Source organism: Spermophilus citellus (assembly GCF_964194105.1).
Source record: "Spermophilus citellus genome assembly, chromosome: 11".
Lineage (NCBI taxonomy): Eukaryota > Metazoa > Chordata > Mammalia > Rodentia > Sciuridae > Spermophilus > Spermophilus citellus.
Window position 1 is genome coordinate 88,763,979 of NC_138192.1, and position 18,814 is coordinate 88,782,792.

Here is an 18,814-nt window from a genome sequence, read left to right on the forward strand (position 1 = left end):
AGGGCTGCAATAACAAAGCACTACAGACTGGGTGGCTTAAATAATAGAAATGAATTTTCTCAGTTTTAGAAGCTAGACATCCAAGGTCAAGGTGTCAGCAGCTTTAGTTTCTTCTGAGGCCTAGCTCCTTGACTTAGAGATAGCCAGCATCTGCCTATATCTTCATGTGGTCTGTCTTTCCTCTGTACACATGCATCCCTACTGTCTTTGTGTGTTCAAGTTTCCTCTTCTTGTAAAGACAGTAGTCAGATCATAACATATCTCCTCTTTAAAAGCCCTATCTGCAAATACAGTCAGATTCTGAGGGGGTAATGGGCTATAGCTTCAATTTATGAACTTGAGGGATACAATTCAACCCAAAACAGAATTGATTGCCAACAACTAAAACCAACTCTAATTTAAGTAGAAAATGGATCTACTGGGAATATTGCTCATAGAATCTATAGAAAACCTGGAAAATCAGGCTTAGAAAACAAAAGATACAAGAGATTAATAGCAAAGAATAAAACTAAAGACTCATGTGGATCCTGCCATTAGCCTGCCACCAGTGGACTTGCAATGAATGTATTCTTTGAAGAACATCTAAAGTATGCTTGAGCCTAATTCTTTTGAGATTAAAAACACTAGGGATAGCAGAGAGACTGCAGGGATAATCTACCTGCTCAATCCTAAATTACATACCTAGCATCTGGCTCTATTGGAGAAGGAGAGAAAACTACAACTTTGTTTATGAAGTAGAAAGTTTAATATAATGGGTAAACACACACACACACACACACACACGACCTCAGGTTGCTGGATAGCAAAAGGAAAAAAAAATCATTTCTATATCAGTACTAAATCTACTGCCCAGTGTCTCAGGTTCAAAAAATACATCCTGATATATCTAAATAAAGTTTTCAAAGTAGATACTTCCAAAGCAGTAAATTCACAGCCTGTCTACCAAATTACACGAGTCAGGTTTGACACTATTGTGGGAGACCAACCTCGAAGATGACTGAGTTAACTCCCCTGCTGGGTGATGAGGCATCAGGCTAGATTGCCCTGTCCTTCTTGGGTTGAGTAAGGGTGTAGAGGCAAGTCTCTCCACAACCTCAGGGACCCAATCACCTCACCTGCCCTTGCAACCCTGCCCCACTTGACCTTCATTGGATGTGATTTTCCCCAGAATTTAGAGTTCCTCAATGAAAGCCCACTCCAAAGCGTGCTTGCTCTCTCACTAGCCTCCCTCTCTCTAGCCTCTCGTGTAGATCCTCGTGTAGATCCTCACTCCCCAGCTTAGAGAGTTTGAGGTAGAGGGCAGAGGAGCCATCCCAGAGCTTGGTTTAAAGGTAAATTATGTGTCTGTGTTTTATTTCAAACTCCCTGAGAATTCCCTGAGTGAACAGTTAATCATCTGTGCTGGCTGCGGGCGATACATTATTTTTCTTTGAATTCTTTAATGATAGATATTTACTTCAGATTTGACTAGATTCTCACCATTGACTCATGAATTTCATTTATCCTGACACTAAAGTTTATGGCTCTGCTTTTTTTATCATTTGACTAAGCACTCAGTTTTATTTTGTATAAATTTAGTTTGAATTATAAAGCCAATAAAAGTAGGTATTAAAGTCCCAATCCTGTTTCCATATATACTAAAGACACATGAAAAAAATCGTCTACCTCATTTCAAAAAAAGAAAAAAGAAAAGTGAAGTTAATGAGTGGGACTTCTTTATTTCTAGTCTTTGAAGAAGTATGTGTACAAAGGGAGAGCACTATCAGAGCAGGTACAACATTTAGAAGTGTGAATTTTCCACTTGAAACAAGGAAATTTTTTTTTCTTTATCTGGATTACAACTTCAGGGAAGAAACAAAAGCAAAAGTCAGAGAGAGGCAGAAGGGAGTTAAGAACTATGATCCTTAAGCCACTACTGTAATATGAGATTCTACATTCCTTGTAACTTCCCAATATTTGTTATTTAAAAATCATCAGTTTTAGACTCCTATAGCACAAAAATTAAAACCAAAATCAATAAATGGGATGGATTCAAATTACAAAGTTTCTTCTCAGCAAAAAAAAAAAAAAAAAAAAACAAAACAAAACAGTCTGTGAGGTGAATAGAGAGCCCACATCTTGGGAGCAAATTTCTACCCCTCACACATCAGATAGAGCACTAATCTCTAGGGTATATAAAGAACTCAAAAAGCTAAGCACCAAAAAAACAAATAACCCAATCAATAAATGGGCTAAGGACCTGAACAGACACTTCTCAGAAGAGGATATACAATCAATCAAAAAATATATAAAAAATGTTCATCATTCCTAGCAATTAGAGAATTACAAATCAAAACTACTCTAAGATATCCTCACTCCAGTCAGAATTGGCAGTTATTATGAAGACAAACAACAATAAGTGTTGGCGAGGATGTGGGGAAAAATGTACACTCCATACATTGCTGGGGGGACTGCAAATTGGTACAGCCCATATGGAAAGCAGTATGGAGATTTCTTGGAAAATTGGGAATGGAACCACCATTTGACCTAGCTATCCTACTCCTCGGTCTATACCCAAAGGACTTAAAAACAGCATACTACAGGGAGACAGCCACATCAATGTTTATAGCAGCACAATTCACAATAGCTAAACTGTGGAACCAACTAGATGCCCTTCAGTAGAGGAATGGATTTTAAAAATGTGGCATTTTACTCAGCAAAAAAAGAGAATAAAATCATGGCATTTTCAGGTAAATGGATGGAGTTGGAGAAGATAATGCTAAGTGAAGTTAGCCAATCCCCAAAAGACAAATGCAGAATGTTTTCTCTGACATAAGGATGCTGATTCATAGTTTGGTAGGGAGGAGAAGCGTGGAAGAAATAGACAAACTCTAGATAGGGAAGAGGGGTGGAAGGGAAAGGGAGGGGGAAGGGGGTTAGCAATGATGGTGAAATGTGATAGACATCATTATCCAAAGTACATGTATGAACACATAAATTGGTGTTAACATACTTTATATAGAGATATGAAAAATTGTGCTCTGTATGTGTAATAAGAATTGTAGGCCCTAATCTCCATCTCGTGCGTGGGGTCGGGCTCCAAATTCCTTAATAGGACACCTATAACACAAGAGTTAAAATCAAGAATCAACAAATGGGATGTATTCAAACTAAAAAGTTTTTTCTCAGCAAGAGAAACAATAAGAGAGGTAAATAGGGAGCCTACATCCTGGGAACAAATTTTTACCCCTCACACTTCAGATAGAGCTCTAATCTCCAAAGTATACAAAGAACTCAAAAAAATTAAACAAGAAGAAAACAAATAACCCAATCAACAAATGGGCCAAGGACCTGAACAGACACTTCTCAGAGGAGGATATACAATCAATCAACAAATACATGAAAAAATGCTCACCATCTCTAGAAATCAGAGAAATGCAAATTAAAACTACTCTAAGATACCATCTCACTCCAGTAAGAGTGGCAGCCATTATGAAGTCAAACAATAACAAGTGCTGGCGAGGATGTGGGGAAAAGGGTACACTTGTGCATTGCTGGTGGGACTGCAAATTGGTTCAGACAATTTGGAAAGCAGTATGGAGATTCCTTGGAAAGCTGGGAATGGAACCACCATTTGACCCAGCTATTCCCCTTCTCGGACTATACCCAAGAAACCTAAAAAGAGCATACAACAGGGACACAGCTACATCAATGTTCATAGCAGCACAATTCACAATAGCTAGACTGTGAAACCAACCCAGATGCCCTTCAATAGATTAATGGATAAAAAAAAAATGTGGCATTTATACACAATGGAGTATTACTCAACACTAAAAAATAACAAAATCATGGCATTTGCAGGGAAATGGATGGCATTAGAGCAGATTATGCTAAGTGAAGCTAGCCAATCCCTAAAAAACAAATTCAGAATGTCTTCTTTGATATAAGGGGGGTGTCTCAATACAGAGCAGGGAGGAAGAGCATGAGAAGAAGATTACCATTAAATAGGGATGAGAGGTGCGTGGGAATGGGAGAGAGAAGGGGAATTGCAGGGAAGATGGTAGGAGACCCTCATTGTTATGTAAAATTACATATAAGATGGTGTGAGGGGGAAGAAAAAAGAGAGAGAGAGAAACGTGTCACAGTAGATTGGGTAGAAAGAGGTGATGGGAGGGGAGGGGAGGAGAGGGGGGATAGGAAGGGTAGCAGAATACAATAGACACTAGTATGGCCCTATGTATAAACGTGGCTGTATAACCAATGTGATCCTGCAATCTGTACACGTGGAAAAATAAGATTACATACCCCATTTGAATCAAATGTATGATATGTGAAGATCATTGTAATGTTTTGAGCAACTAATAAAATTTTTTTTAAAAAAATACAAGAAAAAAAGAATTGTAATGCATTCTACTGTCATGTATTTAAAAAATAAAATCAATTTTAAAAAATCATCCGTTTTATAATAATGATTACTAATTAAATTCTCCAAAAACTAAAGTCCTAAAGTATATCTTTGGAAGCACTTTTTTAAAAAGAGGAAATTAAGGCAACTACATTTCACCCACATAGGATGTTTCAAAGGAGAGGATTTTCGAAAAAGAAATAGGTCATAATACTGTGTGCTATAGTTTGGATATAAAATGTTCACCAAAGGCCCATGAGTTAAAGACTTGGTTGGATCCACTATTTGGAGGTAGGGAACATCTAAGAGGTAGCTGCTGACTGTGAGCTCTTGAAGAGAATATTGGGACCTCAGCTCCTTCTTGTCTTTTTGCTTCCTTACAGCCAAGAGATTAATAAGCCTCCTCCTTGGTGCACTACCACCATGATATACCAGTGCCACCTCAGGCACAAAAACAACAGGACTGAGTGACCCCAGACTGAAACCTCTGAAACATAAGCCAAAATAAACTTGTCCCTTTATTAAAATATATTTTTTAGTTGTAGATGGACGCTTTTGTTTTATTTATTTGTTTTTATGTGATGCTGAGGACCAAACCCAGTGCCTCACACCTGCTAGGCAAGCACTCTACCACTGAGCCATAACCTCACCCCCAAATCTGTCTGTCTATCACTAGTTTATCTCAGAATTTTTAATAATTTTAATAAATTAATAATTTTAATAATTTTCAGTGATGGAAAGCTAACAAACTATGTAAAGAGGAAATCGGGCTGCATTCCTCTGTCCTCTAACAAGAAGAACTTTAACAAGAACAATAACAATCTGGAAGAAAATGAATACATCAGCCAGAAATAGAAGCTCAAATGAAGACAATTTTATACACACACACACACACACACACACACACCATACATATAATAAATTGTGGGAGTCTTTAACATTATCTTATGTAGAAATTTACTCAGCAAATAATAAATTGCATTAATGGAGCTTAGAGTTTTTTTCCCCGGGGAAATTCAAGATTAAAAACTCATATAGAAAGTACTTCTTGGCTACACAATGCAGTTTAAAAAACAGTCATAGGCCAGAAAAAAAAGTCAGACATTGTACACTTTTAAAAGATAATATTTTGGGCTGAAGTTGTAGCTCAATGGTACAGCGCTGGCCTAGCATGTGTGAGGCACTGGGTTAGACTCTTAGCACCACATACAAATTAATAAATAAAGGTCCATCAATAACTAAAAAATGTTATTTAAAAAGATAATATTTTAAGTTGGTTGGTGATGCACACCTTTAATTCCAGAGATTCACAGGCTGAGACAAAAGAATCTCAAGTTCAAGACCAGTCTCAGCAATTTAGTGAGACCCTATCTCAAAGAAAAAAGTCTTGACTTGTACAAATCTTAAAGAACCCCATTCATCAAGCACCTTTTCAAAAAGATCTACTTTTGCATTGTTAGTTGACAGACACGTAAGCTTTTAAGTCATACAGCCGGTTAATCCCTGACTTAGATGTTAACATAACTTTGGGTATTCTTTTCCTTTTTGGTCTTCATCTATAAAATGGGAACAGTAACAATTCCTACCTCAGTGTAGTTGTAATAATAAGATGAAATAATGTGTGCAATGTACCAAGTAATTTCTGAATTTACCCAGTAAATTTGGCTCTTACTAGGATTTTTTTTTTTTAACTTTCACATTATAAAGGAGTTTTAGGAATCGCTTAGGCATTTTCCTAGAGTCTGAAAATAACTAAATTACGGTACTTCAAAGGAGTCCAAGTGCCCCATTCACTCGGGCACCATCCCTGGCACTCTTCAAATGACAGGAGAGTTTTTCCATTTCTTCATAATTCTTCTCTGGAATCTGAAGGCGCCGCTATCCTGAAGCTGTCCAGCCCTATCCCCGCCAAAGTACAAGAAGGTAACTGGGTAAACTTGCGCACCCAGCAGCCCCGAATTGCTGCGGGCACTCGGTGATGGCTCAAGATGGGGACAGTGCACACCCAAAGCGAGGATGAATAAGAATCGTCAACGTCAGAGAAAGACGGCGCGGCGGGAGCACTCATACTCAGGAACCCAGCCCTCTAGCTCATCTTCATCCTCCCGCAGCCACAACCTAGAAAAGGGCCAGTGTCACGTGTGACGCATAAACATTTTCCCACGTCCCGCCTTGCCCGCTCCAGGCCACACGCGGCAAAAGCGCACGCGCCGCTTCGCTTCCGGGCGCAGCTCCTCACTACCCACAATGCTCTGCGACACCGACCTGTCGCAAAGGCCGCATTTCGGCGGCGAATGAGCTACTCGCTTTCCGTGCGCTGCGGCAGCGAAGGCGGCCGCGTCTTCCTCCTTCTGCCGTGGTGCCAGATCTCCTGAGGGTATCCATCCCCACTTAAGTCTGGCCAGTTGCACCTGTCTCCGCAATGCCCCCCAAGAAACAGGCTCAGGCCGGGGGCAGCAAAAAGGCGGAGCAGAAAAAGAAGGAGAAGATTATCGAGGTGAGTAGCCACCCCCTCCCCCACTCACGCCGCGAGCCCTTCGGGAAGCAGGCTCACCGCTTCCCGGGGCTCCTGCTCGCGTCTTGTGGGGCCACGTGTCCCTGCCTTCTGCTCCAGGGCTCACTGCCCCTTCTCAAGCCGCTCGTGACGCTCGCTGCCTCTCATTGCTATAGTGACGCTTCTGGCGCCCCCACACCTGGGCTTTGCTTCTCCGCACACACGTCCTCTCTCCTTCATCCGCCGGGTGTGAAGTGACCCATGGGTTTTGTCCTTTGCTAGTCTCAGAATCCGAGACGTTTCTAGAGTTGAGTTTAAAGACGTACGCCGAACGGACTCTGGTCAGTCTTTCTGGAAGGCCAACTCATGACAGGCCTTTGTGTTCTTATTTCTTTACCCACCACCGAGGGGTGGTGCGTTTGATATTTTCGAGCCAGCAAATTACAACTTGGTGTTCTGTTTTGATCCACCTGTGAACTTTCCCAGAAGAATGCAGGTTTCTTTTAGATCACAGCCCAGCATCTTACACATCGCACTTGATATATACAATTTGAATTAAATAGAAAAACTCATTAAGAGAGGTTAGGCTTATGTCATTAGGTGTATTAAACACCATGCCCCAATTTATATGTATATATGTATGCGTGTATACGATGTATATATGTTTAGTGCATTGAGCCTGTAGCCCTTTAATGGCCGAAAAAACGGTATTGACGTTCTTAAGTGTTGTACACCTGTTTTCCAAGGACAGTACCAGTTTCCTTAAGATAATGATCAGTAGTTAGCATTCCATAAACATATTATATAACCCCAATGAGGTATTTCTTTCTTAATATTCGGTTATCTTGGCCTTGAAAGCAGTCAGACTCCTTATGGTTTTGTTGTACAAATATAATCAGAACTTGGTCAATTTTCATGTAATTTTTAGTCTGCTGATTTAAGTGAAATGCTTGTGAAGAATTACAATAACCTTGGCTAAGTTTCTCCCATGGAATAGAACCTGTACTCTTTAAAATTGTCAGGAAGTGGTATAGCACTTAGGTAAATCTCTGGGGACCATAATTTAATAATACTCAGTGCTTTGTAAAGAAGGACATTTGTTACATGTAGGTTTTCTTTGCTGAGTTGAAGTTAATGAGTTAACTAGTAAACCATGATACAAAGTAAAACTCCCATATGATAATAAATGTTATGTGAAAATTTAAGATACACTTCATACTATAGTTTTAAGTACATATATATTTACTGTTTATATTTTTAACATTACATACATAAATGTTTTATTTTTAATTGGTAAAATATTTTTAAAGAATTGTACATGGAAGTTATTGAGGATACCATCAACTCTAAGATTGATAAACAGTATGTTATGGCTCCATTCATCTTGTAACAAGGTGGCTTGATTTTGATTTGTTTTGGTGCTGGGAATTGAACCCAGGAACTTGAGCCTGTTACAGAGCTCTAACTCCAGCCAAAATGTTTATTTTTAAGGTTTCATTAGTGAAGATATCACCAAAGAAAAATGCAAAAAGGCAACTATATTTACTGACCAAAAAAATCCTAATAGTTTGGTTTGGTTTTATGTGTAACTCTCCTAAAGCCCTAGCATGTCTCCATGACTGTAAGTGCATATGGAGAGATAGAGCAAGCTAGCTCTCAGCTCCCCATCAGTTTCATCTAGAATGCTACATTATTAGTTTTTGTATGGATTTGTAAAATTTCAGCTGGAAAGTGTTTTTATTACCGAACCATATAAATTAAGGTAAGATACACTTGTTTGTTTTCTGCACATACTGTTTAATTTTTAAATAGTTGCTAACATCTAAAACTTGAAAGATTTCATAAACATACACACACACACACACACACAGCTATAACATTCTAATTAGGATCCCATTCTTGTACATGACGTGGAATGGTGGTATATTTATATATGAACATAGGAAAGTTATGTCCGGTTTATACTACTATGACCTGAAATTCTAAATCAGTCAAATGAATAATTAAGTAGAACATGATTTTCAGCAGTTTTGTGGGGGGAGGGGTTCTGAGATTTCAACCCAGTCTTACCCATGCTAAGCTTGCAGTCTACAACTGAGCTAACGACACCCGCTGCTCCTTTAGAGGTGCTTTTGAATAGACTTTAAATGGTTGTTTTACCTACCTATCCCCTCTTCTGTATTAATATTGGTACAACTGCCAACAGTGTAGCTGCTTACTGCAGAAAAGCAACAACATGCAACTTTAGAGAATTAAGTAAAGGAAGTAAAAAGATGCATGAAAGGTAGAGAGTTGGTTGGTTTTTTTTTTTTTTCCTATTTTTTGTGTGTTTTATGGTACTGGGGATTGAACCTAAGAATTTGTGCATACTAGCTTGTATATAACTCCTTTAATTCTTTATCACTAAGCCATATTATAGCCTGAGAAGTAGCATAATTTAGTGAAAGGAGCACTAACTTAGAAGTCCTATAGACCTGGGTTTTGTGTCTTGTATTTCAAATTCCTAGCTCTGTAATTTTGGACAAGTTACATACATGACCTATCCAAACTACTATTCTCCAAGCTAAATGAGATGATAAACAAATAGTTAGTAGACCATGTGATTTTTTCAACAGTTTTGTGGGAAAAGGGGGGGCTGTGGCTCAGAGCGCACTACATGAAAAGTATCCACCTTATAGCATGTATATTCTATAGATGACAGGTCTTATTACAAATAAGAGCTAGTTAGGGAAATTATTGCAGCTGACTTGCACTGTCTATAGGATGCTTATTTCTTGCCCACGGGAAATATTTTTTTTATATTGACTAATTTTTTTTCTTTCTCTCTTATAAACTACTCAAAATTTATGAATTCGTTATGTGAATAATTATTTTCTTTCTGAAATCAGTATACCAAAGAGGCTTATAGTTCTATTAGCCATTCACACATTGGTCCCAAATGGTATATACCATGTGTTTTCTTTCAGCTAAAATGTAATAATAAATTAAATTCAGCTTTGAACAATAGCAAGATTGATTCTGGAAAGAGTGTTTAAGGCAAGTGAATAAAGAATGTTCATGTAAGAGCCAGTGCATGCCTGTAGTCCCAGTGAATCGCAGGTTTAAGGCTGGTAATTTAGCAAGACCGTGTCTCAGAATTTAAAAGATTAGACCAGGTACAGTGGTACACAACTGTAATCCCAGCAGCTTGGAGGTTGAAGCAGGAGAATCACAAGTTTAAAACCAGCCTCAGCAACTTAGCAAGGCATAAACAACTTAGCAAGATCCTGTCTCTAAATAAAATATAAAAAGGGCTGGGGATGTGGCTCAGTGGTTTTAGTGCCTTAGGTTCAATCCCCAGTACCATAAAATAAAATTTGAAAAATTAAAAGGGCTGAGGATATAGCTCAGCAGTAAAGCCTCTCTAAGTTCAGTTCCCCAGCACCAAAGGAAAAAGAGGGAGAGAATGTTTACTTAAGGACTATAGCAGCAAAGAAATAGTGATAGAGACCTATGGAAATGGGATCTATGTGTATGAAGAATGAAGAAAAAGAAATTATTGGTTGTTAATGAAGAACCTTAGCTGAGATTAACTAGTGATTACTTGAAGCTAGATTAATAAATTACAGAATATCCTTTGCATATATGAACAATAAAATTCATTAGATAGTGCCTGGGTAGGGTTGAAGGAATGATTTAAAACTCTGCCAGTCTCTGCTTACCTTAGTATTCCAAGCAATAGAACCTGGTTATCTTGAACAGTATTCACTGTTGACCCACTCTTTCCTTGCTTCCTTTTTTTCAAATTCCACTACTTTTTTTTTTTTTTTTTTTTTAAGGAATAGAGGGAATGCTGGCCCTCTTAACAGCTTGTTTTCTAAACTTGTTCATACTTGGTTTCCAAGTCATCTACTGAAACAAACATGTACTGTTTCTTCTCTAAAGCCTCACTTTTGAAACCTTACTAATCCAATGAGGGCCACTGTTTCTCAAGTTTCATTTTAACCTGATTTGGGATTCACCATAACCTTCTTTTCCTACCTCGTGTTCCCCCACTCCAAAATCCAGGCTAGTCTTTGGATAAGATTCTGTTCTATGTTCAAGAAAAAAGCTTTATTGAAGTAGTCCAAATTATAAACATCCTATTTTCAAGGAGTTCTGTTGGTATTCCAGACCTACAGAGTGCTATATGGAAAACTTGTTGCATATCAACCTGCCCTACAACTTAACCACATTTCTCTTGGAAGTGCATAATTGTTTTATGGTGGAAAGAGGAAGGACTTTGCTTAAAGTCAAATATAACTTGGTACTAACATCAAAGGTCACCTCATAGTTAACGCTTACAGGTCTAGACACAGTTCTCAGTGTTTTGGAGAAAGGAGAAAGGAAACATATAAGCCACATGTAGCTTGTATATAACTCCTTTAATTCTCTCAATGAAATAAATATTACTACCATTTTTATAGTAAAGGAAACAAGCACAAAGGTTAAGTAACCTGCTTGAAGTAACTAAAATGGCAAGAAGCAGAATTAGGATTTAAACCAGGAAATTTGACTTAAGTCCTTATTGTCAATCACTATGCTATACATCTTCTCCTTTGAGAACTGTATTGCCTGGCCATTGTTAGCAGTGTAACTTCAAAAGAATTGTTGAATATTTCTGAGTTTGTGTATTTACAAAAAGAAATAACAGTATATCATTGAGTTAAGAAAATCCAATAAGGTATATATTCAGGAATATATGTTTAGTGTATGTTAGATGAATGCTTTCCCTTTCAAAAATAATTTCTGAACTCTAATTAAGAGACTTTCAAAATGCAAGTCATTCATTATCTCTTTAGACTGGTTAATTATGTGCTAAAGCAATGTAATTAAACCTGAAAACTTCTTTTTGGGGGGGCATAGAGTTCTGGAACTTATGTACCTCTACCAGAAACTTTTCCATGTGTACATTTCTTTGTAGCAGGCCAGGTCCCCTTAGGGACTCTTTTCTTTTCCAAGTTTCATATATCAGTATCTACCTTGCTGCTTGCTGTTGATTATTCATAGCTTGCTTATTCTGTATAATTGCATGTAGAGCATGGGTTGAAGCCCACCTTTACTGTTCCCTTTCAAAGCATCTATAGATATTGTACTTTGATACTGATCATTTGTAGGGGAGGGCAGTACTGGGGATTGAGCTCAGTGGCACTTTACCACTGAGCTACATCCAAAGTCTTCTCCCCGACCCCTGACACCCCCCCTCCCCCGCCGAAACAGGGTCTTGCAAAAGGCCTTGCTGTGTTGCTGAGACTGGCCTTGAACTAGTGGTCCTCCTGCCTCAAGTCTCCTCAGTTTCAGGGATTACAGGCATGTGCCACTGTGCCTGGCCCTAGAGTTTCCTTTTCCTGTCCTAATAACTTACCTTTATTTAAGAAAATGGCATGACATTTCATACTTGGTTGCTGAACTGTGATTGTCTTTCTCCATATATCACTATAACCCTTGACCATCTTCAAATTGGATGCAGTGTTAAACTTTCATTATAAAAACAAGGGACATCATTTGTAAAACACTTGATGCAGAGAATTTTAGCTTGTATCTGCTTCCTTTTTTTTTTTTTATTGCTTGTTCACAACATTACAAAGCTCTTGACATATCATATTTCATACATTAGATTGAAGTGGGTTATGAACCCCCAATTTTACCCCAAATGCAGATTGCAGAATCACGTCGGTTACACATCCACAATTTTACATAATGCCCTATTAGTAATTGTTGTATTCTGCTACCTTTCCTATCCCCTACTATCCCCCCTCCCCTCCCCTCCCATCTTCTCTCTCTACCCCATCGACTGTAATTAATTTCTCTCCTTGTTTATTTTCCCATTCCCCTCACAACCTCTTATATGTAATTTTGTATACCAATGAGGGTCTCCCTTCATTTCCATGCAATTTCCCTTTTTTCTCCCTTTCCCTCCCATCTCATGTCTGTGTTTAATGTTACTCTTTTCTTCCTACTCTTCCTCCCTGCTATGTTCATAGTTGCTCTCATTATATCAAAGAAGACATTTGGTATTTGTTTTTTAGGGATTGGCTAGCTTCACTAAGCATAATCTGCTCTAGTGCCATCCATTTCCCTGCAAATTCTATGATTTTGTCATTTTTTATTGCTGCATAGTACTCCATTGTGTATAGATGCCACATTTTTTTTATCCATTCATCTATTGAAGGGCATCTGGGTTGGTTCCACAATCTAGCTATTGTGAATTGTGCTGCTATGAACATCGATGTGGCAGTATCCCTGTAGCATGCTCTTTTAAGGTCTTCAGGGAATAGTCCGAGAAGGGCCATAGCAGGGTCAAATGGTGCTTCCATTCCCAGCTTTCCCAGGAATCTCCAAACTGCTTTCCAAATTGGCCGCACCAATTTGCAGTCCCACCAGCAATGTACAAGTGTACCCTTTTCTCCACATCCTCGCCAGCACTTGTTGTTGTTTGACTTCATAGTGGCTGCCAATCTTACTGGAGTGAGATGGTATCTTAGGGTGGTTTTGATTTGCATTTCTCTGACTGTTAGAGATGGTGAGCATTTTTTCAGGTACTTGTTGATTGATTGTATGTCCTCCTCTGAGAAGTGTCTGTTCAGGTCCTTGGCCCATCTGTTGATTGGGTTATTTGTTATCTTATTGTCTAATTTTTTTTGAGTTCTTTGTATACTCTGGATATTAGGGCTCTATCTGAAGTGTGAGGAGTAAAAATTTGTTCCCAGGATGTAGGCTCCCTATTTACCTCTCTTATTGTTTCTCTTGCTGAGAAAAAAACTTTTTAGTTTGAATACATCCCATTTGTTGATTCTTGTTATTAACTCTTGTGCTATGGGTGTCCTATTAAGGAATTTGGAGCCCGACCCCACAATCTGTAGATCGGAGCCAACTTTTTCTTCTATCAGACGCAGAGTCTCTGATTTGATATCAAGCTCCTTGATCCATTTTGAGTTAACTTTTGTGCATGGCGAGAGAAAGGGATTCAGTTTCATTTTGTTGCATATGGATTTCCAGTTTTCCCAACACCATTTGTTGAAGATGCTATCCTTCCTCCATTGCATGCTTTTAGCCCCTTTATCAAATATAAGATAGTTGTAACTTTGTGGATTAGTCTCTGTGTCCTCTATTCTATACCATTGGTCCACCCGCCTGTTTTGGTACCAGTACCATGCTGTTTTTGTCACTATTGCTCTGTAATATAGTTTGAAATCTGGTATCGCTATACCGCCTGATTCACACTTCCTGCTTAGAATTGCTTTTGCTATTCTGGGTCTTTTATTTTTCCATATGAATTTCATGATTGCTTTATCTATTTCTACAAGAAATGCCATTGGGATTTTGATTGGCATTGCATTAAACCTATAGAGAACTTTGGGTAATATCGCCATTTTGATAATGTTAGTTCTGCCTATCCATGAACAGGGTATATTTTTCCATCTTCTAAGATCTTCTTCTACTTCTCTCTTTAGGGTTCTGTAGTTTTCATTATATAAATCTTTCACCTCTTTTGTTAGGTTGATTCCCAAGTATTTTATTTTTTTTTGAGGATATTGTGAATGGAGTGTTTTTCCTCATTTCCGTTTCAGAAGTTTTGTCACTGATATACAGAAATGCCTTTGATTTATGCGTGTTGATTTTATATCCTGCCACTTTGCTGAATTCATTTATTAGTTCTAGTACTTTCTTTGTAGACCCTTTTGGGTCTTCTAGGTATAGAATCATGTCATCTGCAAATAGTGATAATTTAAGTTCTTTTCCAATTTTTATGCCTTTAATTTCTTTCGTCTGTCTAATTGCTCTGGCCAGTGTTTCGAGAACTATATTGAATAGAAGTGGTGATAGAGGGCATCCCTGTCTTGTTCCGGATTTTAGAGGGAATGCCTTTAACTTTTGTCCATTCAGAATGATGCTAGCCTGAGGCTTAGCATAGATAGCTTTTACAATGTCAAGGTAAGTTCCTGTTATCCCTAGTTTTTCTAATGTTTTGAACATAAAGGGATGCTGTACTTTGTCGAATGCTTTCTCTGCGTCTATCGAGATGATCATATGGTTCTTATCTTTAAGTCTATTGATGTGGTGAATAACATTTATTGATTTCCGTATAGTGAACCATCCTTGCATCCCAGGGATGAATCCTACTTGATCATGGTGCACAAATTTTTTGATGTGTTTTTGTATTCGATTCGCCAGAATTTTATTGAGGATTTTTGCATCTAGGTTCATTAGAGATATTGGTCTGTAGTTTTCTTTCTTTGAGGTGTCTTTGTCTGGTTTCGGAATCAGGGTGATGTTGGCCTCATAGAATGAATTTGGAAGAGCTCCCTCTTTTTCTATTTCCTGAAATAACTTGAAAAGTATTGGTATTAATTCTTCTTTAAAGGTTTTGTAAAACTCCGCTGTATACCCATCCGGTCCTGGGCTTTTCTTGGTTGGTAGTCTTTTGATGGCTTCTTCAATTTCATCCATTGATATTGGTCTGTTTAAATTGTGTGTATCCTCCTGACTCAGTCTGGGCAAATCACATGACTTAAGAAATTTATCGATGTCTTCACTATCTTCTATTTTATTGGAATATAGGTTTTCAAAATAATTTCTAGTTGTCTTCTGTATTTCTGTAGCATCTGTTGTGATATTGCCTTTTTCATCCCATATGTTAGTAATTTGAGTTCTCTCTCTTCTTCTCTTCGTTAGCATGGCTAAAGGTCTGTCGATCTTATTTATTTTTTCGAAGAACCAACTCTTAGTTTTGTTAATTTTTTCACTAGTTTCTTTTGTTTCAATTTCATTGATTTCCGCTCTGATTTTAATTATTTCTTGCCTTCTGCTACCTTTGCTGTTGTTTTGCTCTTCCTTTTCTAGGGCTTTGAGATGAAGTGTGAGCTCATTTATTTGTTGGTTTTTTCTTTTTTTGAGGAATGACCTCCAGGCAATGAATTTCCCTCTTAAAACTGCTTTCATTGTGTCCCATAGATTCCGATATGTTGTGTCTGTATTTTCATTTATCTCTAAGAATTTTTTGATTTCCTCCTTTATGTCTTCTGTAACCCATTGATCATTCAGTAACATATTGTTCGTTTTCCATCTGATGTAGGATTTTTCCTTCCTTCTTTTATCATTGATTTCCAGTTTCATTCCATTATGATCAGATAAAATGCATGGTATTATCTCCACCCCTTTATATTTACTGAGGGTTGCCCTATGGCATAATATATGGTCGATTTTTGAGAAGGATCCATGTGCTGCTGAGAAAAAAGTATATCCATTTGATGATGGTTGATATATTCTATATATGTCAGTTAAGTCTAGGTGATTGATTGTGATATTGAGTTCTATAGTTTCTTTATTCAATTTTTGTTTGGAGGATCTGTCCAATGGTGAGAGAGGTGTGTTGAAGTCACCCATAATTATTGTGTTGTGGTCTATTTGATTCTTGAACTTGAGGAGAATTTGTTTTATGAATGTCGCAGCACCATTATTTGGTGCGTAAATATTGATAATTGTTATGTCTTGTTGGTGAATGGTTCCTTTTAACAGTATATAATGACCTTCTTTATCCCTTTTGATTAACTTAGTGTTGAAGTCGATTTTATTCGATATGAGGATGGCCACCCCTGCTTGCTTACGAGGACCGTGTGCATGGTATATTTTTTCCCATCCTTTCACCTGCAGCCTGTGTATGTCTTTTCCAATCAGATGTGTCTTCTGGAGGCAGTATATTGTTGGATTTGTTTTTTTAATCCATGATACCAGCCTATGTCGCTTTATTGAAGAGTTTAAGCCATTAACATTCAGAGTTACTATTGATATATGGTTTGAACTTCCATCCATGTTTGATTGTTTATCCTTTTTTAAAAAAATTTAGTTTGTTTCTCCATGATTATCTTTCCCCTCGCCCTCTGTCTTTACTGAGGCACTTCCCACTGATGGTTTTGGTTATTGTTTTTCATTTCTTCCTCGTGTAGTGTTTTGCTCAAAATGCTTTGCAATGCTCGTTTTCTGGCTGCAAATTCTTTTAACTTTTGTTTATCATGAAAGATTTTTATTTCGTTGTCATACCTGAAGCTTAATTTTGCTGGATACAGAATTCTTGGTTGGCATCCATTGTCTTTCAATGTTTGAAATACATTGTTCCATGACCTTCTTGCTTTCAGTGTCTGTGATGAAAAATCCGTTGTTAACCTTATTGGTTTACCCCTGAATGTAATCTGTCTCCTTTCTCTTGTAGCTTTTAATATTTTCTCTTTGTTCTGTATATTGGATATCTTCATAACAATGTGTCTTGGCGTTGGTCTACTGTGATTTTTGTGTGCTCGGTGTCCTGTATGCATCTTCAATTTGTATATCTGTTTCCATTTTTATTTCTGGAAAGTTTTCTGTAATTATTTCATTCAGCAGGTTACTCATTCCCTTGGTTTGAATCTCTACCTTCTTCTATCCCGATGACTCGTAAGTTTGGTTTTTTTATGTTATCCCATAACTCTTGGATGTTTTTCTCGTGATTTTTTACCAGCCTTTCTGAGTTGGGTAGACTCTTTTCAAGATGATATATTTTGTCTTCATTATATGACGTTCTGGCTTCTACTTGCTCCACTCTGTTAGTGATACTCTCAATTGAGTTTTTAATTTGGTTTATCGTTTCCTTCATTTCTAGAATTATTGTTTGATTATTTTTTATAATCTCTATCTCCTGATAAAGATGCTTAACTTCTTCTTTTATCTGTTTATGAAATTCATTCTCAATGTGTTCTTTCGCTGCTTGAATTTGCTGTCTCGTATCCTCCTAAGGTTCCATTCCATCTGTCTAAGGTGTTCCTTGAGTTCTTTATATGACCATTTTTCTGATGACTCTAGGTCCTCCTGAATATTTAGGCTGTCCTGCATTGTTTGTACTCCTTTTCTTCCTTGCTTTTTGAAGCTGCTCATGTTACTTCTTGTTCTGTTTGACTGCTGAGTTACTGTTTACTCCTATAAATTTATTAGATGCTTGGGAGGAAAGGTATTAGAAGGGAAGGGAAGAAGTCACTAAAGAGAATGAGAGTAAGCAGGTAGAATTCAAGGAAGGGGGGATAAGATAATTGAAAAGAAATGAAAAGACAAAAGAAGAAAAAAATAGGAAATAAAAAAAGAAAAAATTTAAAAAAAAATGATAAAAAAAATTAAAATTAGAAGAAAAAAAATTTTTTTTAAATAAAAAAAAATTTAAAAAACAACAAGAAAGAAAAATGAACATGAAAGAGAAACCCATATCAAAAAAAAAAAAAGAGAAAAGAAAAAAAACTAATAAATGCAGTCTTAGAGTTTGATTAACTTCTCTTCCAGTAGGTGGCAGTGTGCCCACCAGGCCAAATTTCTCCTGTCAATACACGGGAAGCAATCACTGTGCAGCAGCTCCTCCCAGACTGGGCGAGTCTCCAATCCTGAGTGTCTAGGGCTTCCTCTTGTGTCTAGTCACTTCCCACTTTTCCCCTAGCCAGGCCCCTCTCACGGGTGCCGCTCATCACAATACTGGCTACACGCCAGGTCTGCTGCTCCCGGGAGCCGTTTTCTTGAACGACTGGGCACACTCTTCCAGTTTGCCATTCCCTCAGACCCTAAGTTTGTAGAGCTTGGGGCTGAGAATCTTCAGCGAATTTTACTTGCCCTCCGGTAGCCACTCCCCCAGTAGCTGGTGCAAGAGACCTCAGCAGTCAGTCCTGGTGGGAGCGGTAGTTCCGAGCCACCTCTGATTCCCTCGGGCTGGCTATCGCACTCACGGGAGAGCTGGGAGGGGCCCTTAAGGTTTCTCCGATGTGTGGAGAGGGAAGGCTAGGGGATTACACACCTGTAGCCGCAGGTTTCAATGAAGTTATCTCCTCCGCCGCAGTCTGATGACGTCAGTTTTCTGCCATAGTGGTGTCTCTTGCAAATGGCGACAGTTCGTTTCCCTTTGCCGG

General features: G+C 38.1%; 1 protein-coding gene across 1 annotated transcript in view; it reads left to right on the forward strand.

Moving 5' to 3' along the window:
- The first annotated feature begins 6,656 nt into the window (after positions 1-6,656).
- Positions 6,657-18,814, forward strand: part of ZC3H15 (zinc finger CCCH-type containing 15) — a 33,380-nt gene continuing 21,222 nt past the window's right edge. The window contains exon 1 of the mRNA XM_081261642.1: positions 6,657-6,881. Within this exon, the coding sequence (XP_081117768.1) occupies positions 6,807-6,881 (75 nt within the window). The 5' untranslated portion in view covers positions 6,657-6,806. The remainder of the gene's footprint in view (positions 6,882-18,814) is intronic.